Source organism: Carassius auratus, chromosome 30 (assembly GCF_003368295.1).
Source record: "Carassius auratus strain Wakin chromosome 30, ASM336829v1, whole genome shotgun sequence".
NCBI lineage: Eukaryota > Metazoa > Chordata > Actinopteri > Cypriniformes > Cyprinidae > Carassius > Carassius auratus.
In genome coordinates, this window is record NC_039272.1 from 29,290,380 (window position 1) to 29,315,457 (window position 25,078).

Below are 25,078 nucleotides of genomic sequence, written 5' to 3' on the forward strand. Positions count from 1 at the left end.
TTAACTGCAGCATAAAGGAGCTGATACATCTCTTGGGGTGTATACAACCCCCGGAAGCTGGTGAGGAGTTCTGCTGTGCCCTCTGCAGCCTGGAGGTGGAACTGCAACTTTGATCTCTGACCTGAAACCTTTTAAACGTCATGGCAATTACATAAAATATTTATCTGGTTCTTGAACTTTACTGGTCGTCGAAATCTCCGATCGGCAGGTATTTTTTAGTAAGGCAAAAAATAACGTTTAATGACTGGTTGGATGTTTTTAGGAACTTCCTGTGAGTCTGATGAGGAAGTGTAAACAGCACGCATGGAGGGCGTGTCTCTCTGATATATGTTCCTGTAGCTGTGATCATGGGGATTTCTCTTAAAAATATGTGTCTTTAGTTCTGGATTATGGGGGATGCGGCTGTAGCGAAGCGTCGGGAGCAGCTGACGCGTTGGTTGGGCTCCAGTACCGACAGAGAGCCGGCGGTGCCGCGGAGTCGCTGGAGAGGAGATACGATCACCGGAGCTCTTGATGGAGGCAGAAAAGACACCACCGAGCAGCAGAAAAAAAACAGGTTTGGAGATTAGTCACCACAATAATGACAACCAACACAAAGAGAGCGTTTTAGCATTCATTAGCAATATAATTCATCGATGTAAACAAGTATTTCCGAATAAATATGTTTCTGTGTTTCTTAGCTTAACTCTTTAATGAAGATCTCCAGATTTAGTTAGCTATTTTGGGTGTCAAGGACCATCTGCCATGCATTGGATTACTATCCTGTTAGCATGTGATTACTGATTAGTTTTCATTCTTAATGGATTAGAGAACCACCACAAATGGGAAATATTGTTCCCAGAGCTGATGGCTGATGAAGCTGAAGATTGCAGTTAAGACCGTAGAAACCTGAATTACACAACATTTGTTGAGTAGGAATGTGATTTTATTCTGGTATACGTCAGTCCAGATCTTTAACCACTGGGCTGGTGCATCCAAAGCCTTTACTGTTTCCTCATTATATCTTGCTTAAGATGGATCAAATTTATTATGTAAGGGTCTTTAGTGACAGTGTTACTGTGTAGTTTTTGAGGTGTCTGATGCTAAATACCATTCCAGACAACCTGTGTCCCCCTTTCTCAGGTGGCGAGTTAGATTCGAGAAGAATGCAGAGTTCCTAGCAGTGTGTGCTAGCGGTGACACCGAGGAGGCGAAGGAGATGCTGAGAGAAGCAAGAGTACAGAATGGAGAGGATGATATGGTTAACTGTGCCAACACAGATGGAATAACTGCTTTACACCAGGTTAGAATCTTACTGCATTTTTTAAAACCATTTATCGTCTTGAATAAAGTGAACATCCACATGCAGGATACAGTGCTATTTCGCTAATATGTTTTCAGGAACTTAACTTCACAGTCTCATGTATAATAAAACTTAAAAAAAAAAAAGAAGTTTGCTCAATGTATTGGTATTGTACTGGTTATTGGCTGTTTTTAGAGATTTACATTGAATAATGATTATTTAAATGGGCATACTAATTTCCCCTATATTAACATCGACTTTGGATTTTTATGATGTGTTTTCGGTGATCTGATCAAAAGAGGTTAGTTTAAACACATTATTTTTCAAGACTCCCTCCATCGCACCTCATAAAAAACAAAACAAAACGAAACAACAACAACAGGTGATTGAAATTGTGGGCGGTGATTTTGATTATGATCTGTGTGTTTTGGTACATCTCATAACAGATCCCATAGCAATAACAGGACCCTTCAAAGGTTTAGTTTATCTCATTTAATTCTAAAGGTTTTGGGCCAGTAAAATTTTTAAGCAGCACAGCCATTTTCAACACTTTACAGTGTACTGAACATGTTAGATGAATGCAAATACAATGTGGTCAGTGTGTTTTTGACTACCTTGTATGTGTTAGGGGTTGAACGACTTTTTTTTTTATATGATGAAAGTGAAGTCGAATAGTCACGATGACATCATTAATGAACAATTAATGCTCCTTTAACAACTAATTTTTATCAGTTCTTTTGCCTTTGGGTCGTTTTATTTCTCACAGATTCTTGCTCGTTCTAAATCAAATATTGATAAAGTAGCACAGTAAAGATTACATTTATATGAATGGATTAGTGAGCGCGATTGCGTGTGTGAATTAATTCTTCATGGCAGCGTCTCTTTAGTAGTACTGATGCTGTGGAATTGTTTTCTTTAGAAATAGATGCTTGTACTTATCAGTTTCTGAACAATAAGCCGTTTAGAATGTGCTTTCTCCCATTCAATTCCGAGCATCCAGTAATATAAACAGACATGTCTTGTGGAGCTTTCACAGTATACAATTATTTGTCATTTTAACTGTTTGGAAACGGAGCATAAATGTAGAAGTCCCTCAAAGATTTCTTATCCTGTTATGCCATCTATAGGACCAGCGACTAGTCAACGTCAAGCTTAAAGCAACATGGTAGAGCATTTAAGTCGACTAGTCTATTAGTCTGTGCAACCCCCAGTGTGTGTCAGTCATTAATATTTTAAATGATTAAATATCAGATAATTAGTTCATGTCTTGTAAGAAATACGGTGCAACCCTCCAAATATGAATTAATATATTTATTAATGAATATATTTTTTTATTCTTCATATATTAATACAAAAAGATAAAAGATTTTAATGTTAAATGTGAAATAATTGTGTGCACATACAGTACAAGTGTAGGGAAATGTTATTACATTTTAATTGGTAGCATTTATTTATTTATTTTTACAAGTCATTTTTCGAATATTTTAAGTTTTGTTGGGAAAAAAAAGTGTAAAAGCTTTTCAAAGAGTACATTACTGAGAACTTGGCACAACCTTGGTTTTAAAATTGTATGGTCTATTTGTTTTATTTGTCATTGCCAAATTCAAAATGATTTAAAATGTGTTTTTTTTTAAATTGTTTAGACAAACTAGATGATTGCCCATTTATTGGATATCAGTTATATCATACAAATAATTATAGTATTTCTGTAAAATTCTGATGGACTGTACATCCTGCTTCTCTCAGGCCTGTATCGATGGCAGTATGGAGTTGGTGGAATTTCTTCTGTCTCAGGGAGCCAGTGTTAACCAGGTGGACAGTGAGGGTTGGACTCCTCTTCATGTGGCTGCATCATGTGGAAACCTGGAGATAACAGAGTACGTTATGAGTGAATTTAGTGAATATGTGTTTAACTTATTGACTCTGTGTCAAAATGTTGTAATATGTTTATCATTTAGCTGGCTTTGAGATTTCTTACTGTTAAATGTGATTGCAATGTGTTCTGAGATTAATTCACAATATAGCACAGCCTTAAGTCTGTTATTACTATGGCTATGAATCAGGTAAATGTAACTATTTATTTGCAAAGCATTCTGTGCCTAGTGAAACTTTGCACTTAATATAAAAATTTGTTGTTGTAAATGAAGTAGTCACATTCACATTTTACATTCAATCTCCAAATGTAACATTAGCAAATCCTTTTAATACAATTTATTCAGCCAGTTTTACAATATCTGCATGGCTTTATCTCTGAGATATGCACATGCAGTATTAATGAAAGGATCAACCAAGTATCCAGACAGAGACTGCAGTGAATAGGTTTCCTAACCATTTCCTTTGAGGAGGAGGTTGCCGGGTGAGTGCGGCCAGTAATGGAGCTTGTGTAGATGATCCTCAGACATCTGCTCTCTGTGGAATGGTTTGTTCTTTGGGTCCGGGGAGAACTGCATGCAAATAGTATGAGGAAACACAACCTTCCACAGGAAGTTGAGAAAAAAAACACAAAAGAAAACAGATGCTGCATTAAATGCCTTAATAATTTTTCATGCTTTACAACAGTTCATGCTAATCGCAGAAACGATCTCATTTTCCCCAGTCCTCTATATATTTAAGACACAAATTTTTGATTGAAACATTTTACCAAGCAAATTAATTTAGTGAAATCCTTCTTCTAGAATATATAATTACTGACATGACAGAACAATACTGTACAGTGGTAATAACAGTATTCTTTGGTGTGCAATTATATGTTGAAAGGATGTTTCGTGTCAGCGGTTACTACATCGTGGCACTGCTTTAAGCACTGATTTTTTGTGTTATACTACTATTTAGGAAGAACTCCAGAAATGAAACACGTGATTTTGTTTTGGTGGTGTACTAGATCATGCTCTCATGCTTGGTGCATTATTTTTCACATAATTTACATTATTACAACACCTTTCTCCCCAGCCTGGCACAAATGGCTCGATTAGTTCTGGGTTTGATGAAGGACGCAGTGCATCTGCAGCAGTGCAGCGATCGCTTACGCACCGAATCTATTTTTGCTGTGCTGCACACGCTGAATAAAAGTGTCAGTATATTGTTCGCGTTAAAAATTTACATGGATTGACACGGAAATGTAGTAATTTCACAGTAAATTGATACAATTAAAGTCCACTACGTTTCACAGTCAACTCGTGACTTTTGGCTAGGTTTAAAACAAGAAAAAGTGCACTTTTAGATAAGGCAATTAACATAATAGATGCACTTGTGGAGACAGTTCTTTAAGACCCGCGTTATTGCTTGTAATAAAGATTTACATGCAAAAGGCACAAAAGTCGACTGTTTCTGTCAGTGGTGTGTTTTAATTTTAAATGTTTGAGATAGCCTAACAAGAAAAGTAGACTAAATGCTGTGTTTAAATGTGTTGCTGCTTGCTTGAGCAACTTAATATACAAACCTAGAAGTCAAATGCATGAATGTTTTTTTTTTTTTATAGGTATTTATTGATTTTAGTATAAAAACTGGTTTAAACAAATGTTTATGCAAGATTGTTACATTACCGTGTTAAGAGAATCACAATGCTGAAAAAGCATCTTCAATAACAATGTTTGATTTGAAATCAAAATAATGGATAAATGTTGTGTATGTGTTAAGCAGCCTCGGATCAGTGTTGGACTGCAAACATTTTAGATGGATGTCAACAACTGCTTAAAAATAACTGCATTTACTATGTACAGATACGTGCACATGTATTATGTTTATGGTTCTTTATACATTATATAACATTATAAAATTAAATGCTGTGAAACTGTTATACAGTTTAGTTTATTTATACCATAGTCCAGTGTTCCCCACAGACTTAGTCAATTTGTGGCGGCATATATATGCAAAATAATTTTTTTGCCAGCTGGATAGAGGTTTTCTCTGTAACGACTGTACCTAGCGGCACCCTTCCGGTCTCTCTCCTGAAACCAACATGGAATTGACTAAAACTGCAATTCATTGGGTGCTAGAGGCCATCTCCAAAAGGGAGTCAGTCCCATAGACTCCCAATGTAAAAATTCCCAACTTCACAGCAGAATTTTTTTTTACAGCCGGGTACAAAAAGTGGTTTTGATCTATATAGCATAATTAAGGGGCGTGGCCACTTGAGTGAAAGGTGGATTGCTGCTGCTGTCACCACTGTCAATCTAGATGGGCGTGGTTTTAGCTACCTGCTTTGTCCATTTTCGACTATCCGGGAATGACTCGCTGCCAAGATGGTGACGGCTAACTCCGCCCACTTCAGGCTTAAAAAACGCTCTTCAGAAAACCTACGGGTGACATCACAGACACTACATCAATGTTTTTATACAGTCTATGGGCTGTACACAAAGCAGCACTCCGCTCACAACTCTGCTTTATCAGACATTACATACAAGATAAAATAAAAATGTAATATATATAACATAATTATTCAGGTGCATGTCTGATAACTTGCGAAAACTTAACACTACAGCAGTACTACTTCTTAGTCATTTTCTTGTCTGATGCACCACAACCTCACCCCTCCCCACCCCCAAACCATCTGAATTTTTTGTAGGTGGGAATTATTTTAATGCCATTCTAACGGCCACTTTGTGACATCACAAAACCCAGGAAAACAATGCTGTAGTCCAAACGAACCATCTGTTGTATTTCTTGAAAAGGTATTTTTTTAGACACTAAATATCTCCCTTTGGAGTGGAATTTAAGATTTGTAATATTGTAGATATTTTTTATGCCCAAACATACACACTGACTAAAATTCAAAAAGTAAAAAAGCGTAATAGGACCCCTTTAAAGATTGAAATGACTATAAATGTTGGATTGCCAGTACTAACGGAAAAATTACAAGTTCATAAGTTGCTTATACTCTGAAAATTTTGAAATGTGTGTTTTTGTTTGTGGACAGAGTTGTGTGATTAGAGGGGTTTAAAACATTAAAAAAATTTGCTTCAGTAAGTGCTAGAAATACTTGCACTGCTGTGAAAGATATGGACCCATTTGGCATGTATTTTACTGTGCTTATTTACTGGTACTGTCACTTTCAGATTTCTGCTCAGGCATGGTGCATCCCTCTGCGCAGTGAACTGTGATGGTGATGTGCCAATGGACATTGCAGAGGATGAGGCCATAGAGACACTGCTGCAAGAACACTCATTGACACAGGGTTAGTCAACAGAGCATCTGAAATGTCACATCATAAATACACTTATGTGGAAGTCAATTACATTTAGAGGTATCAGAAAATAAAGCCTGCCATTACCCATAAAAATAACCCAACCCAAGTTGGTTTGAGTACAGGTGCAGGACACAATGCAGTAAATGTAAAATAAATGTCCACATACTGATGTTGTTTAACAACTTGCAAGTCAAAACTTCACCCCTGACGAAGACTTCAGCATTTTTGGATTCATAACATTAAGGCTTAGTTCACCCAAAACTGAAAATTATTGTCATGATATATTCACTCTTATGCCCTTCCAAAACGGTATGACTTTGTACATACATTGGAAGTCAATGAAAACCAAAATTATTATTCAGAAGATCTTAATACAGATGCAGATTAAGAACAACATGAAGGTAAGTATTCTACGACAGAATTTTCAGTTTTGGTTTTGGTACTATCCCTTTAGGGTGCGGACTCGAAGCAGTTTTTCTTTTTGATTCACACGAAGTATACTAAACTGCAAGACATTTTTACAAAGTGTAATGCGTAACTTTATACAATACATAATATTTACCTTTTATATTCATTTAGAAAATATTTCCACTGAAGTATTTTTATTCTAGAAATACACAGAAGAGTACATTTACATTGAATTCACTTATACAGTGACCTAGTTAGATAAATAGTAAAAAAAATCTCATAGAGTCTTACATATTTTATTGTTTTATGCAGGAATGTATGAGACCTTATAATTAGTATCTCTAATCTCTCAACAGACATGGATGTGGAGGCAGCTAAGCGGGCAGAAGAGGAGTGGATCATGCGTGATGCCCGCCACTGGCTCACAAACGGGCTACCTGCTAATGTTTGCCACCCCCGGACTGGCGCTACTCCCTTACATGTAGCAGCAGCTAAAGGATATCTGGAGGCCATTAAGTAAGTGTAAATGCAAAAAGAGAAATGTTTCCTCATGAGTTTCCTCTTGGCATTGTAAAAGTTTTACTTGTATTATAACATGGTTTAAAGCAAATACTTTTTTGTAATAGTTATATTCTTAGCAGACAGTTTTACCACAGACTCCTGGTTAGGATAACTTACTCTACTGCTGGTACCTCAGACCATTGCATCATATTTGGTCAGGTTAACACCCCATGCTCGTACAGAATGTTCCACATCTTCCTCTAAAATGCATGATATCTCAAAACTTGACTGAAGGAAAAAACAAATAATTGTTCAATGTTTAGAGATTGTTGTAGTCATTGTGAGTGTTAATGAGTGTGCTGCCTCACCTCCCTAAATTGGCAGCTGCTTTTTAAAGAGTCATGAACCCACACCTTGACTGTTTATCACTGGTCTCTCTAGATTAAACCTCCCAAGATATGGGTGTGGAAAGCTGTGGAAATTAGGGTAGAGGATGGGAAGAGGTGAGGAAGAGAGCATGGGTAGAGATTTGATCATCCTTCTTTTTTTAATGGAATCTTGGTGTTACACTTGTCTGTGTGTGAAGATGTTACGCCCAACGCAAATCTGTGAATGAATGTTCCGAAGTGAGGAAATTTCAACAGATTTCCCCTGCTCAGGGAGTAGGGAGCAATGAACACTGTGTTGAGACCATGTCAGTCAAAACACACTTCATGCACAGAGCTAATTTCTTACGAGCTGATTATCTGAATCAGGTATGTTAACAAAGAGAGACATGCAAAATATGCAGAGCTGGGGGGTGGAAGGACTGGAATTGAGAACAGCTGTCATGGTGTGTTACTAATGGTACTGACAACTCACGATTGAGTGGGTGAACTGATGCGAATGTGGTCTAGTTATAGTGTTAGGGGAGGGGCCGTGGCTCTGGGCTCCAGTGCGTCATCGAACCCCTTTTTAGTCCCACCTAAAAAAAATCCTGAACATTCCATACAATGAGTGTGAGGTTTTTCCATTTTAACCTTATGTAAACTCTATTTCTGTAAAATGGCGTTAGAATAATTTTGGCAGAAATAATTGTTTAATCATTAAGTATGTTGATTAGCCCCATAAAACCTATGTGTTTTTATTAGGGAGGTCATTTGTTTTGTGTGGATATATTCATGACGTTACATTGATCATATTCAGTAAAATCATTAATTTTACCATGGTAAGTAAGCTGAGGTTGCATCACGACCAATTTGAAAGTTCTGTGCGACTGCCGCAAGGGGGAGAAATGTGACAATCGTAATCATCCAAATGACGGAGACAGTGGAAAGGCGGCTTGGATAAGTTTAGCAAAGATTAATCTTCACTCGCCGGACACTATGACTGAGCGCTTCAGAGTACTATTTTTCAATTCATCTCAATGGATGCACGGTGTACCTGTATTTTTGACATACCATATCTCCTCAGTATTATTGTTAGGATTTTCTTTTCACTTTTTTTTTTTTTTTTTTTTTTTACAGAAACATTGAATGGCCAACACCAACTTAAGCACCACCACTAGTCATAAGTTCAGTTAAAATGACAAATATACATTCATAAATGGTTACCAATTTTTTACTCTAATTACTAAAGTTCTATCTTGATTATCATATAATAATAATAATAATAATGCATTTTATTTATAATGCGCTTTTCTTGGATCCAAAGCGCTACAGCAAATATAGTACAAAATACATCCATTAGAATTAAAACCACAACAACAACAATAATAGAATATAAAAGAGTGAAAAAAATAGACACAAACATCATCTTAAAAATATGGGTTTTTAACTCTTTCTTAAAACTATCTTGTTTGGGTCAATGGAGTATGTATGGAGTAACTAAATCACATATGTATAAAAGTATGAAGGAGCAGTTCCTTGTACAGCTTTGAATTTTAACGTAAGAATTTTAATGTCAATGCAGGTTCCTAAGCATGCCAGAGATGTGCTGACAAGAGAATGAATAAGGATATGTGCTGCTGGGTTCAGTATATATTGCAGGTGCTTAATAGATTTTGCAGGTAGGCCAATCTATAGGGCAGTACAATAATCAACCATAGAGGTAACAAAAACATGGACTAGCCTTTCAGCATCAGGTAGCGAAAGTAAAGGCCTAAATATGGCAATTTTCCTGAGATGCAGATTTTGAAATGCTCTTGATATGTGTGTCTAGTGTCAAGTGAGAATCAAAAAGAACACCAAGATTACGAACTTGAGAAGATGGATATATTAAACCATTATCAAGGTGCAAACTGAAGATTCTACTATTGCTGGCAGCTGCAGGGGTACCAAAAAGAAGAAGCTCTGACTTGGTCCCATTCAATTTAATGATATTGTGGTACATCCATCATTTAATTTCCTGCAAACAGTCAGAGAGTGATTCCGAGATACCTTGTAATATTAGTTTTTGTGCTAATATAAATTTGGGTATCATCAGCATAGAAGTGAGACCCCAAACCATGCTTTCAAATAATCTGCCCTAGAGGAAACATATAAATACTAAAGTGTATAGGGCCTAGGACAGACCCCTGGAGAACACTATGACAGACCTGTTTGACGTTACTTAAAACAACAAACTGGGAATGACTGTACCAGAGATACCAAGCCAAGTCTCCAGTCTCTCAGTCAGTATAGAGTGACACATCGTATCAAAGGCTGCACTCAAGTCTAACAGCACCAGGATAGTAAGCACACCAGAGTCAGAAGAGACAAGAAGATAATTCATGACTCAAACAAAGGCACTCTCAGTACTGTCTTGATTGAAACCCAGATTAAAAAAGGTTCTAAGCACTTGTTCAGGACAAGTGAGAATGAAGTTGTGATACAAAAATTGGCCTATAGTTTGATAGGTCAGACATATCACACCCAGGCTTTTTGAGGACTGGGGTGATGGCAGAAACCTTAAGGGCTTGGGAAACACATCTAGTTATAAGGGAGGTGTTGACAATGTTCAAAATGAGAGAACTGATAGATGACAGACAGTCAGTTGGAATGGGGTCCAAAATACATGTATTTGAATTCATTGTCATAATTTATGAATGTAATCAATGGTTACTGTAAAACTAGAAGGAAATAAGAAGGAAAGTTTTGAAGTATAAATCTCAGTAGGTGCACACAGAGAGATAGAATTAATGGACTGATAAATATTCATATTTTTTCTGTAAAGAAATTCAGAAACTTATTGCACTGCTGTACAGAGGAACAGGTAGGTGAGTTGATAGGTTAAAGGAGTTTATTAACTTAAACATCTTATTAGGATTTTCAGTAACATCATTAATGACTTGTGAGTAGTATTCAGTTCTTGCTATCTTGAGGGCTTCATTGTACTGAACTAAGTGCTCATCGTACATAAGTTTATGGACAATAAGATATTATTTTTTATACTGCAGTTCAAGCTGCCAGTTCTTAACTTTAAAAGTTCTAAACTCAGTAGTAAACCAGGGTTATGATTCTGTGAATGAGTCGGCACGTTCTTTCCTAGAGGTCTGCATGTCTAAAGTTGATGATAAAATTAAATTATATTGGTCAACAGTATTACATGTAGAAGTATCATTGATCATGCGTGGATAGTGATTAAGATCAATATTTTCAAGATTTCTAAAACGAATTACCTTTTTTAGTGACTTTTGTTAGGGAACAGAGAAATATGCCATAGAATGGAAATCTATATTTACCTTGGCATAGTTGAACAATAAGAGTTTTGTACATGGAAATGACACACCGTGAGCTTCAAACACCATTGTCTCCTGTAAATCTCATATGTGCCAAAGACAACTGAAAAAGAGGTGAATCCCAACATACCACCGACTGTGACGTTAAAGTCAGGATCATTAATGATTATGTCCCCAACATTTGAATAACGTATACTAGGGGTGCTCCGATCACGATCGGCCGATCGTTATGCGCATCTCATCAGTAAAGCCGGTTTTCTAATCAGCGGTTAATTCCATCAGGTGCGTGATTTCACATAGAGCAGCTGTTACTACTCAGAGCCGTTGTTAATAGAGAAGATGCGCAAATCACGTTAATTTTCAGTGTTTATTGGCCCATCTTCTCAGTTAACAACGGCTCTGTGTAGTAACAGCTGCTCTATGTGAAATCACGCACCTGATGGAATTAACCGCTGATTAGAAAACCGGCTTTACTGACGAGATGCGCATTAACGATCGGCCGATCGTGATCGGAGCACCCTTAACGTATACCAGCCCATGTTCTAGGCCAGCCGGACCTGCATAGCCGAATCATTGATGCATTGTTGCCAGATATTGCTATTAGAACAAAAAATGATAAAGAAATAAAAAATAAACCCAAATTATTTCAAATTAAGATAAGATAAAGATATCGCTGACCCTAACTACAACGTACTACTATAAACGTAAAAAAGACAAGTCCAAAACACTTATAAAAGCTGGATCTGGCAACACAGAGGCTGCGTCCATGACCTCACTAACAACTCTCTCTCAAACCTTGTTCACTCCACCAGTGTATCGCAGCGATCATGTTCATTCCACGGATGCTAAACATTCTTGCAAATCTGTGTCTTCGTCTGATGCGTCTGATTCTGTTGCCAAGGTTTGAGAAGAGTAGGGCTGCACGATTATGACAAAAATCATAATTGTAGATTATTCCCTTGAAATTGTAATTGTGATTATTAATTACGATTATCATAGTTTACATTGATGTTTATACCATATTTGGATGCAACTGCATGCCATATGTTTATATTGAAATAAACAAGCTGAAAAAACTCTTAACTGACAAACTTTTAAGGCTTATCTATAGTATTAAGCCTCAAATGTCAACTGTACAGCGGATGGGTTTCTTCTTTAAATAATAAAAATATGAATGGTATTATGTTTTACTAAAATGAAAATAATGGGAAAAACCCTTAAAATAACATAAAAACAGAATAACAGAATAACAGAAAACCTAAATAGAAAAAAATGCATCCTAAGCATGCAGAATAACGTAAGTGGACTTTGAACGATTAATTGCCGCTTTGAACGATAACGTGATTGTGGCATCCATAATTGTAATTGTGATTAGAAATTTGATTAATTATGCAGCCCTAATGTAGAGGGTTAATTTACAGAATCTAGGAATGCCTGTATATTAAATAAAGGGGTTGGCCTAGGGCTTATTTTATTTTATTTTTTTTTTAACCTGAATACAGCTCGGTAATAATTGTACTGACATCCTTTCCACTTCCCAATTTTTTTTTTCAAAGTTACCTGTACCTATTTTTTGTTTGGAATATGTCTGAAGATCCACCAGAAATCTACGTGGCATGCGTTTCTGGGATTATTAGTTTTATTTACTCATTTTACTTTATTAATTATATTTTTTATGAAAGGTTATTATAATTCATAAAGGAAGTATACTTCATGCACATCTGTTTACATCTCAAAAAATGTAATCTAATGTTTCATGACCCTTTAAAATACTACATTTAAAATGCTCACTAGGTTTTGTTACAGAGCTTGTATCTTCAAACTGTTCTAAACACTTGTATGGAGGACTTTTACAATAAAATACACTTTCCTTCATTCCCTGTTTAGATTGTTGTGTCAGTGTGGTCTGGATGTGAGTGCTAAGGACTATGATGGCTGGACTCCACTCCATGCTGCGTCTCACTGGGGTCAAAGTGAAGCCTGCCGTTTGCTTGCTGAGCAACTGTGTGACATGGAGGCCCTCAGTAACGGGGTGAGTGAGAGAGAAAAAAAATGTGCTTAACATTTAGTAGCAAACTCTGTTGGCCTGTAACTGTAACTATGAGAATCACAGTTGTCTTCCTTAGGTAGGTTTTGCCATCCTTAAAGGAAAAGAATTCTAAACTAGTATGACTTTCTTCTGAGGAAAGTAAGATAATTTGTGAATGTTCCAGTGTTTTCATGGAAGTCAACATTCTTCATAATATCTTCCTTTGCTTCCGCATAAGAAAATAAGTCATACCGGTTTGGAACAACATGAGAGTGAGTAAATGATGACAGAATTGTCAAAATCAGGTGAACTAGCCCTTTAAAAACCAAATCATCCATCGGTCCCCATTTCTGTTTCAGGACAGCTTTATCTGATTTTAATTATTCCTATTTCTGTGTGTTATAATCCTTTATTTCTAGGAAAAAATATACAGGATAAATATTATATCTGTGTTTACATCAAGAAATATGGTAGCAATAGCCAATATACTGCAATCCTAAATAAAATAAATGTACTGTATTTCTAAATGGGAAAGGTAAAGCAAAAGTTAAGGTCTGATACAGTATGTAGGTGTAATAAGTGCATAGCAGGAGTCATGCACTCTTAAAGGAAAAGGAAGTGTGGAGCTTCTGTTCTGTGTCAAAATGCACCAGAGTTCTGCAGCCAGCAGCAGCATTGCAGTTAGCCATAGTTCTGTTTCATAATGTGTGTGTGGGTGGGTGTGTGTGGGTGCATGCATGTTTGTGAAATTATCACAACTGACACCAGTGTTGTTGTTTTTTTTTGTGTTTTTTTTAAGGGTCAGACTCCATTTGATGTGGCGGATGAGAGCGTTGTGTCTTTACTGGAAGAGCTGTCTCTAAGACAGGCTAATGTGAGAACATATACACTTAAATCTAAATCTGTCATTTTAGACTCAAAAGCTTACTGTATGTAATATAGCAGGCATATTTAACTAGTGAACATTTTGAAAAGGTTATCAATTATTTTTCATAGACTACTTTTATTAGGGTGAAAAGAAGAAAAAATAGACTAATGTCTCATTTTGATTTTGTGACAACAATCACAAAATAAATTCTAAAGTGAGTTTTTTTGTCTCACCAAGTGCTATGCTTTTTTTCTTTGCTTTTGCAATATGAAAGAGAACAGACACTTGCAAATCTGTTCAACTGAATAATAGCCACAGAATTATTCTACTGAATTACTCATCTGTCTTCAATCATATTGCTCTCCCAGGCCATCCTGCAATATATATTTGCATCATTTACTAGGACAGGATAGCATTTTAATAGAGTGCTGCAGAAATTATGTATTTTTGTAGGCCATCCCGGATGTCACCATCACCGTGGTTCCCTTGGCTTAATGGAAAGTAAATAGGGTTTTTCCATTGGCTTTATGATTCTTAGATGTTTTTTTCATCATGAACATTGTTCATAATATTCTTCTCAAATGACACAACTTTTATGAATGTTTAAGCCAAAATACAATCGCCAGAGGACTTTGTATTTGAGTATTTATGAGCGGACTAAACCATGGTCACATGACTTCAACGTCACCATCAGTAACCTTCCCACAACTCTTTCAGTCTGTATTAAAAAAAAAAAAAGCATTTTCTCTGAAAAATGTAGTTAGAATAGTTTGCATAAGTGTGATCAATGACACAACAATGCTGTGAAAAGTGGAGTAGCGAGTAGATGAGTTTTCATGTTTGGTGCGATGACGTTTAACACCTTCTCAATCGACAACTTCTGTATTCTCATTTAAACACTTAGCAATAGTAATAATGTACTTTGTTTTAGAATAAAACTTGTAAAGACCTTATTTCAGGCATTTTTAACCAAAAATCCATTGACTTTGTGACGAATGAACTGGAAGTACTAAAACACTAACAGGATTTCCAGGTTTTGGCCTACAAAAATACATCATCCAGTACACTATTATCTGTCCGTGTTTGCTAAAGTTCATAATATGAAGCAAATTAAATGTTTAACACATGAACACACACATTTTAAAAAGCTGTCACCGTGTATGTACACTTTAGGTGCTAATATGTACTTTTAAAGCACTATGTACATTTAAGGTACTAATATGAACCATTTAGAAATAAATAAGGTACAAAGATGTAGCGTTTAGCATTTGTACTGTAGGGTACCACCCTATTGACTCACCCTATTAGCTTTGTACCTTTCTTCTTGATGAGTGCACCGGCAAACTGAAGACTTATTTAACATATTTATATTTTTTGTATCCTTAAAAATCAACTGCATTAATGTGTTAACTTATTAATGAATCTGTTGACAACTGTAATTTTATGCAGTGAGCCATGAAGCTGTTTATTTGCTGATTAGATGAAGACAAAAAAAGTGTAATGATTATATAATTTTTTGCATATGTTTATTTTAGTGGAGGACTGAACAGGCACTTAACGAGCAACAAAATTCACAAATCTCAAATGCCAACACTGCAAGAGACAAGAGACGCAGGTGAGAAAGATGATTAGTCTTTCAGTCTTTGCAGTCACGGACGTCTTCACTCATGTCTCTCTTTCTCTTAGGAGCTCTGTGTGCCGAATGAGCAGCAGGGACAAAATAAACGTACAGGACCAGTCTAAAGAACGAGGAGTCTCAGGAGGCCTGGGACTCAACGATGAGAGGGAAAGCAGCCCAGGTCTCTCTCTCTCTCTCTCTCTCTCTCTCTCTCTCTCTATCTCTCTCATACAGCAGCATTCAAAATATTCACAAACATGACACATACCTGTACAAGAGCACACCTTTATGACGATGTTTGCTTTCTTCTCTGTTTTAGAAAGTTCAACAGTGTCAACACCAGAGAGCATTGTTCCTTCTTCAGGGGTCAGACACACACTCCTCTGTTTCAGTTTTCATTGTCAGAATGCGTCTGCTTGTGCATGGGATAAATCACTGTATCTTTGTGTTCTTCAGACCATTGAGGATAAAGAAGTCCAGGTGAATGATCCGGACAGAGGGAGTCGCACAGCAGTTGTGCAGCCCACCCCTCAAAGGCAGGAGTCACTTGCTGAGAGCAGTAATGCCTCTAGTGATGGAAGGAAGTAAGATTTATGTGAATTTGAAGCTTTATTCAGTACACTATTCATTACATAGAACTTTATTTTTTAATGATGGCTGGGATTATGGCTTGCTAACCATTTTAAGTCAAAATTTACAACAAAATATGACGTTTAAAAAATGTCTTTAGTCCTGTAATACTATTGTAATGAGGTCACAAGTGTATGTTTGGGAAAAATTAACTACGGCTTTAAACATGGCTCAACCAATCATAATTAAGGACTGAAACTGTCCATTTTATAAACTAGATTTAAGCTCTATTTATGACTAATGGTGAGATTGTGTATTTCAGGTATCAGGCTCTAGTGAGAGACGAAGAGTCCGAGTTTCAAAGGAAAGCTCGCTCGCGTCTCATGCGGCAGTCACGGCGATCAACACAGGTGTGTGTTCACAACCCTAATCACACACATTGGGTCTGTCAACTTGCTTATCTTTCCAGTCGCGTTGTGCTGCAAAAGATTTTCAGATTTATGTTTTCTGAATATGTCGGTGTTAATAAAAGTCAGTTACATTTCATAGGGATAGAGTTCACCTGTTATTTCAAAATCATCATAAGTAAGACTTCAGTACAGAGTGGCACAAGACGGCCCCTGAGCATACATGTACTCCAGAAAAATACTGTTATTCTTCCTGCTGATTCTGCATAATGATGGGAGCATTGCTCACAGTTGGCGCTTTGAATTCTGACAGCACTGGTCATGAAATTTAAAAATTCAATTTATACATGCCGTGACTTGAATACTCCTGTTCTATGATAAACATATTTTCGATTTTAGAATTAAAATTCATTCAGATATTTTTTGGAACACTTAGTCAAAAATGTCATTGTGATATTGCTGTCCTTATATAATTAATAAAACTGAAAGGTTTTTCAAAAGAAACCGTATTGAGTAGTTTGGTTTAATATTTTGTTAACATTTTAATAAAGTGCCAAAAAATTGAAGAAAACCATTATTATTTTAATTTATTTTAATGATTACATTATTATTTAAAATCATGAATATTAAAAACTTATTGGTATTTTGATTGTCAGGGAGTAACACTGACTGATCTTAAGGAAGCAGAACGGAGTATTGTTAAGACCAATGAACCTCAGCACCTCAGTGTTCAGACTGTGAGTCCCAACATCACACTAACACCGGCTGAGAGAGGTGAGTCTCATTACTATCACATGTGAATGAAGTAACTGGAGTACAGTTGACTAATGATTCTTTGTTCGCTTTGATTCAGTGTGAATTCTGTATAGATAGTGATAATTTTCTCTCTGCATTAGACACAGAGCCAGCAAAGGAATCTGAAGATGCACAGACAAGACTAGGAGTGAAAGAACGCAGGAAAGCAAGGAAAGAGAGACGCTCAACTGGGATTGTTCAGCTGCCTGAAGAGGTAAGCTACAAGCATTCGTAAAAAAAAAAACAGTGCATTCTCAGACACTCTGAGCATTTTCAATATAAATAGGCTTTTAAAAGTATGCTTTTTTGCAATGTCTTACCAGAATATTTCAAAGAATAACAGAAATAATTGTATCTGTAGTTTTGAGTTTTGGATTTTAAGTTAATGTTTCCCACAACCACATTTCCTCAGAAGAACAGGAGTTTGTGGTGGTTCCCTTTAGACTTGTTTTTAACTAATGGCTAAAGCGATGCCAGGGTACTTTTTAAGTGTATGAATAAAAAACTAAATTAAATTTAAATTCAGGCTATCAATTTCTACCTATCATGTGTTCCCGGGGAATCGAACCCCCAACCTTGCGCTAGCTGGCTTGCTAACGCAATGCTGTACCAGTTGAGCTACAGGAACACTATAATAATGATTTTATGATAATTCATTTAGCAACAAAAAAACATAAAAGGAAAAACTATTTGTGAGACTAGGACATTGTAGCAACAAGTCACTCATTTTCATCAGAAAATGTACCTATTTAATTTAATAGGGGTGTAAGTGTCCGTTCTGACTTTTATTCTTAATCCTATCATTGTGATGCATCATGAAATGTGCTTCATTAAATTGGGTCAATGTAAAATGTATGAATAATTCAATTCAATTCATAAATGTTTCCAAAAAAAGGCATTAATTTATTGGAGAGACAATTTGCACTGCAGTCAGATATTGACAAAACAATGAGTAATCAAGCCATACATACAGTCTCAGATGGTATTTTTGTAGTGAACAGTTGAATATGGATCATAGAATTGTACATTATGAAAAATTGAATGAACCAAAAATAGAAATTACATATTTCAATTTTTGGTTCATTCAATTTTTCATAATATACAGAATGTCATAAACATCTGGGTCAAAGAATTAGCAACTGTATATTAATGCCTTTTATTACATTGTTATTGATTCTGATTTGTCAATCATGGCATTCAGTGGTCATTCAGTTTTTGTTGCAGTATTCGTCTTGTTGCTAAGCTGGGTTTTTTTTTCTTCAAACAATGAGAACATTTTACACCTATAATTAATGATTATTTTTGCAGTTGCATTTGGTGCCAGTAGTGAAGAAATTTCTTAATACAGACTTATTGACATTGACCGTTATTGACAATTAATGCTACTTTTGTTCAGACGGATGAAATGGAATCTGGACAAGAACCGAATGCTGAACAAGACAACAGAACAAGGTTTGTGTGTGTTCGTAAGGTTTAGTGTATCTACTGATGTGTAGATTTGTTTGAGTGGTACTGATTGTGCAGGATAGTGTCTTGTGTTTGTGGTACATATGTGGGTCATAGTGTGCATGTGTGGGTGCATTCAGGTTTGAGTAATATTGAAACTTTGTCATGTTTTTTTTTAACAGTGTTGGGGTTTTTTTTGTTGTTTGTTTTTTAGAGATCCTCAGTTAGATGATTCCAGACACTCTTCTCTGGATTATAGAAAAGTAATGATTTTTTTTTACACAATAAACATTTAGAAACTAATAAGTAATAAAGGAGGTTCATTCTCTTATACAGTATGTGTGTTATATGTGTTCTCTCAGTTGTATCGGCAGGTTTTGAAAGAGAATGGAGATCTAAAAGAGAAGCTTCAAGAAACCCAACTGCAATTAAATGAGAGTAAAGTTGAGCTTGAGAAACTCAAACAGGTGAGAGTTTATTTTATTTTTTTGTCCTGAGACCTGAGGATAGGAAAAAAAATGCCAAATTGAGTCAGATTTTTTTGACTGTTCTATTTGTTTGCATCTACACAGAATCAAGAGAATGGATCAGACAGACCAGCCCTGCTGGAGCTGGAGAGATATGTAAGTTCCTATATTTTCATGCCATATCGCTGTTTGGGTGTCTAAAATGAAGACATTTACTACCACTAAAATGTAATGTTGTAATGTAATGTAATGTAATGTTACAGCACTGTTAAAAATGTGTTGGTACATTAAGTAATTAATGTTAAGCAAGAAATAATTCATGACGGGCTGTTGAATTATTACGCATGTAGCGCAAATTCCTTTCACATCTCATCTCAAAGAACCTTTGTACATTCCAAACATCATTTTAGAGCTAGTGGAGGCTTGAGCCACTGATATAAGAGAGAGATTAAGCATGTGTGCTTTACCTGAATCTGTGTCTCTGAACAGCACTGTATCTACTAAGGGCGAAACTGAAGGTTTAACTGCTTCAAGAACAGCGACTTAACTACGTCACTGCTGAGAAATATTAAAACTATTTTAAATATAAAGTCATGGGGCAGCGCTGACAGGAATTTTGTCATTGTATTTTTTGTCATTGTATGTTTCAGTGTGTGTGCATTTGTATGGGAGAGAGCAGGAGAAGGATGTATGTTCTTCCATAGATAATAAAACACAATTACTATAATATATGTAAATACTTCATTTTTTTCTTTTCTGTTGTTTAATATATTTATTTGCTTATTTAGTGTCTTTGTGGTTTTTGGTTCTTATGCTGTTGTGTTCACTAAGGACCATTTGGTGAAGTGATATTGAAATGCAATGCGTTCAAGACCTGGAACTACTTTAGCAGTGTCTTTCCCTGAAAATAATTCCTTGCACATCTTAGAACGTTCATCAGCCAATCATATTCAAGCATTCAACAGCACTGTCGTATAACCTAGATTAATAAATGCTATAAAAAATATTATTTCACCACCTAATGCACAGATGTTAAAGGATTGAACCTTATTGTAAAAAATATTTTGTTGTTGTTTGTTTTGTTTTTAATTCTGCTCTATTCTTTATTCAGGAAAAGAAACGTCTTCAGCGGAGAGCATCTGAGTTAGAAGATGAACTCAAAGTAAGAGCTTGAGCTTTACAGTATTTAGAACTGTTTAGAATTTCAGAAACAATTCATGGTTAAATTTGTTAAACAGAGCTGTGATTACTATAGTCTTTTGATAGCTGAAAACACAATTAGCCAAACTTGCAAAAGGTAGGAGCTGTATAGTATTTTTAGTATGATGGATATGCCAAATCCGCAGAGCTTTCCTTAAAGGTTTACTCCACCCTAAAATGAAAATTTTGTCATCATTCACTTACCCCCATGTCGTTCCAAACCCGTAAAAGCTCTGTTCGTCTTCGGAACACAATTTAAGATATTTTGGATAAAAACCTGTTAGTGATGCAGTAACGTATGATCAAATAACTGTTAACTGTCTCCGAGAGCAATGCATTCACAGGATAAAGTCAGGTCATCAATAAACTGAAAACATTGCGTCTTAATATCTAAAAAATAAACGACCATCACAAACGAAGTAGTAGTGGAAGTATTTCTTGTTCCTATTATGACTTTTGTAAATCTACTCCACAAATCAGCTCTAAACCAGTAACGTTAGATCTCAACCCGCGGCACGTCATGAAATCACATGCGGCCCACAATGCCGAACACAATAATAATAATAATAAAAAAAATAATAACTTTAAGTTTTACAACTTATTTTAGTTTTTACATATGGAAAAACACATAGGGTACAAACGAAAAGTCAGAGCAGTGTAGAAGAGTGCTTGATCCATTTGGCATCAACTTTACCAATTCTCCCAAAGCAGCCTATACTACTGTTTCAGCTATTAAAATAGTTCAGTTTTTTATGTTTGGAGCAGTTTTTGATCATTAAACAGGCCTATAAGTTTTGTTTTAAAGCGGCCAGCACAGAGAGAGAGTTTACATAGCCTATATTTGATCAGTTTAGCCTGCTCAAATCATCACGAATTGTCTAAAATAAAATATAAAAATATAAAACAGTTCAAGCATGTAACGATGTTTTAATGTTAAACCCAGATGTGCGCTATATCGAATATTTTGTGCGGAGAGTGCAAGATTAAGCACGCTTTTTTGGGACATATAGGTGCCAGCGCGATCATAATATAAAATAAAGAAATATAAAATAAAGAAAACAAACATGCTTTCTGCTGTCTCGTCTTGAACAGGAGAGCTTACAAAAATAAACCGAAACTCAGCGAATACATGCCTCACAGACATGATAAATATATCTATAGAAAGCTTTAAATTACTACTTAACAAAATAATAAAAACAAACAACAAAAAATCTCAATACAATCATAATCCGTATAGAAGGCACGTCTAATGAGGAGCAGATGAGTCAGGCATCTTCATACTTGGGACACAGACTCAGAAAACAGTTTATTAGTAAATAATTCATATATCTTTTTACTATTTCCCTCTGTCACATTCATGGTAATTACTTTTTCCGGTGCTTTGCGACATCTTTTGAACTCAATTTGAATGCAGAACTGTTTATCTGCACTGATTTGATATGAATTTGGATCAGCATAGGCTACATTTGTGAACGCACCTTTTCTGCGATGTCACGTGTCTTACAGGCTGCAATTTACAATCACAACTTCATTGTGCTAATAATCCTTTCAAGCCGATTTTTACTAAATTGGTCAGCTCCCGACAGCATCGGGTGTTTTATTAATTGTGAGTATAATTATTCTAACCAGTCGTCTATTATTAGTCTCTGTAACAAAAGCAGTTGCATGAATACTAAAGTTTGAAACCAAAAATGAAACCATCGACAGAAATACTGAACACGTATTACCCTCCATGTTTAAAAATACAAGCACAGCTGTTTAGAGGTTATTGACATCACAGAATTTACAGGTATTTTGGAATGGATGTCTGAATGGTGCTTTTCCGGAAAAAAGACGGAATGTCGTTGACTGTGTGAATGGCGCATTTTTGAATTCACCGGTAAATTCGTTCTGGTAATTTTACGGCAATTTACTGGTATTACTGTGTGAAAGAGGCTTGTGTCTCCCATATCACTGTGCTGCGTGTGCTCTTCTGTGTCCTCCGCGTCACAAGGATGCACTGTTTTTAAATGTATTTAGCTTTGATTTGGAAAAAAAACTAAACAAAACAAAACTCTGATATTGAGAGACACAGAGGAGACCGTTGACAAAGGAATCATAAAATATCTTAAATTGTGTTCCGAAGATGAACTGATCCTTTTACGGGTGTGGAACCACATGGGGAAAGTGATTAATGACAAAATTTTCATTTTGGGGTGGAATGACCCTTTAAAGTTTGCATATACAGTTTCCATGTGCTCACCTCACTCTCTACCCCCCCCCCACCCCCCAGGTGCTTGTGGATTTGCGTGCTGACAACCAGAGACTTAAAGATGAAAATGCAGCTCTCATTCGTGTCATTAGTAAGCTGTCTAAATAAATCTTTGGGCTCTTCAAATTTTTCCCCTGAATTCCTTGGGAAAGTTGCTGTTCCATTGTCTGCCCAAAGACCTGCACAACAATTTTCTACCCCTTTCTCATCTCTGGGACATATGCCCCTACCTGGGGTGGTTAAACTACTGTTCTTCAAATTGATATGTACATATTTAAGGCCTTGTTTAGCTGCCACTCTAGACCCATCAAAACTGGAATTTTCAACGACTCTAGAGCTCAAGTCCATACTCTAGATAATGGTGTTCAGTTCTGATTCAGGGTGCTCTTGTATCACTTGTAATGTTATTGATTTCTTTTGTGCAATGTGCTTGCTGCTTTTTTATTAATAGCACAGATAAGACTCATAGCTTTAATGTTCTTTAAAATTCTGCAGACTAGCCATCGCACTTAGTTCATGCCCTTATTGTGCCCTACACTGCACTGCACTGATGAAAATTTTATTGATTAATTTGAGGTTTCAGTTCAGGTTTACTGTTCAGTTTGACTTAGAGATAGCGGCCATTGCAATCATTGTCTTTTAGCAGGTACCTCTAGAAAACTGCAAAGTTAGATAAATCAAGATTTTAGGAAATACAGAAAATAGAATATTGTTCATTGATAACAAAAACCATATATTACATCCGTAATCAAAGATCAGTAATGTTAACAGAACAGGTTAATGTACATTGGAATATAATTTACATTTTAATATATTTTCATATACATTCACATCGGAATGTTCATAAACCACTGATCTGTGAAGCAGTATCTAACATTTGTTAAAGGCTTATTACTGAAATTGCAGTGTTACCAGACTTACAAATGTTTAAACTGAGCTTTTAAATGTCATGGCAATGTCAGTTGGGCAATGCCATCATCATTTTAGCTTAAAAAAATAATTTTAATATTTCTTGAAATGGTAAGCAAAAAAAAAAAAAAAAAAGTGCCAAACAGTAACAACATTTGCTCAGGGGTCTCTTAGTGAGACAGTAGACGGTATTTGGGTGGTGTGTGTTTTTTCTCAGTATATCACGGTTTCTCGTTTTTTTTTCTCAGTATATATGGATTAACACTGTACTTTAGCTGGCTACTGTTCTTTGGACCAAACAGGCATTTGTATGGATCTGTTTCTCTATTATTGCATATTTATATATTATACATGGTGAATTTTGATGCTGTTGTGTTCTGCCAGTGGTGTAATCTCTTTTTATTAGGAAGAGACACAAATGTGTTTTGTACTGTGACTATTGAGTTTTGTCCTAAACCAAACTGGCGCCATAGGTCAAAGCTTTTAAAGGTTTACCACTGTTTTTTTTTTGTTTGTTTTTTTTTTTCTAAAATTATTGCTTTCAGGACTAAAGCATTTGTTCATCCAGCAAGTGTATTTTGCCAAAATTGTGCCTTTCTCTATAATTATATATAGATAGAATATATCTCTGTTGCTTTGTTAAAAATGTTAGAGTCTCTCTCTGACAAATAAAGATGAATGCAAATGGTTGGGTAACAACCATTAAAACAATCTGTGCTTCAGTGCTGTTCTTTATGCGTAAATAAATAATGGCCTGCCAGACATTATTTTCATAGATTTGATTTCCCATTAGTGGCCGAGGTAGGAAAATTAAACAAGATGTAAGTAGTAGACAATTGTGTGGTTAAGAGTATCATTCATTAAATTGGTAAGTTTTACTGGGTCCTTTTAGAAATTTAAAATATGCCTAATGCTGTTGTTCTAGTTTGTTTAAATCTTGGAAAGATATTTTTAAAAATATTTTTATTGTAAAGACATTAGTGGTTATATGTAATAATACATTCTAACCTGTCCTGCAGTTGCACTATAATATGGTAATCTACATGCATTATTAGTGGGTTTTCTTATAAGCTCTATAGAATGATATGGACTGATATATATGGAAATATAGTGATATGAACTCTTTTATGGGACAATGACTTGTATAAATGCACTATGAAGACTACATTATAAATGTTATATTAATATAAATATTTTAAATAACAAGTTTTCACTTTTTAAAAGTACACTAAACAAAGTGTATCCCAGTCATGGTCCTGGAGTACCCCTGACCATACACATTTTGGATCAATTCCAATTGAAAATGAGCATTAGTATGCCCTACTCACTCCAAACGTTGAAGCCCTTGAAGTCGGAACTCTTGAGGGAAGGCGTTGATTGTATCTCATTATGTCGCCCATCTACAATGTTTCCTCATTATCTTCAATCGGTAGAATGTTATCGAG

General features: G+C 35.8%; 1 protein-coding gene across 1 annotated transcript; it reads left to right on the forward strand.

The window, feature by feature from the left end:
- The first annotated feature begins 82 nt into the window (after positions 1-82).
- Positions 83-24,342, forward strand: LOC113049905 (protein phosphatase 1 regulatory subunit 12C-like). Its single transcript, XM_026212641.1, has 21 exons — positions 83-208; positions 381-556; positions 1,123-1,282; positions 3,029-3,159; positions 6,337-6,455; positions 7,232-7,391; positions 12,961-13,105; positions 13,902-13,976; positions 15,506-15,585; positions 15,657-15,769; positions 15,908-15,954; positions 16,045-16,172; positions 16,481-16,568; positions 17,222-17,339; positions 17,462-17,574; positions 18,757-18,812; positions 19,021-19,069; positions 19,169-19,273; positions 19,379-19,429; positions 20,385-20,435; positions 22,746-24,342. Exons 2-21 carry the CDS (start codon positions 390-392, stop codon positions 22,830-22,832), a joined length of 2,043 nt encoding a protein of 680 aa, XP_026068426.1. The 5' UTR covers positions 83-208; positions 381-389; the 3' UTR covers positions 22,833-24,342.
- Positions 24,343-25,078: the final 736 nt, after the last annotated feature.

Bases quoted from the DNA above. Each gene is read 5' to 3' on its own strand.
- LOC113049905 (XM_026212641.1), top strand. From the start codon at position 390: ATGGGGGATGCGGCTGTAGCGAAGCGTCGGGAGCAGCTGACGCGTTGG. The intron at 3,160-6,336 runs GTACGTTATGAG...TGTCACTTTCAG, and splicing joins GGAAACCTGGAGATAACAGA to ATTTCTGCTCAGGCATGGTG. The intron at 7,392-12,960 runs GTAAGTGTAAAT...TTCCCTGTTTAG, and splicing joins GGATATCTGGAGGCCATTAA to ATTGTTGTGTCAGTGTGGTC.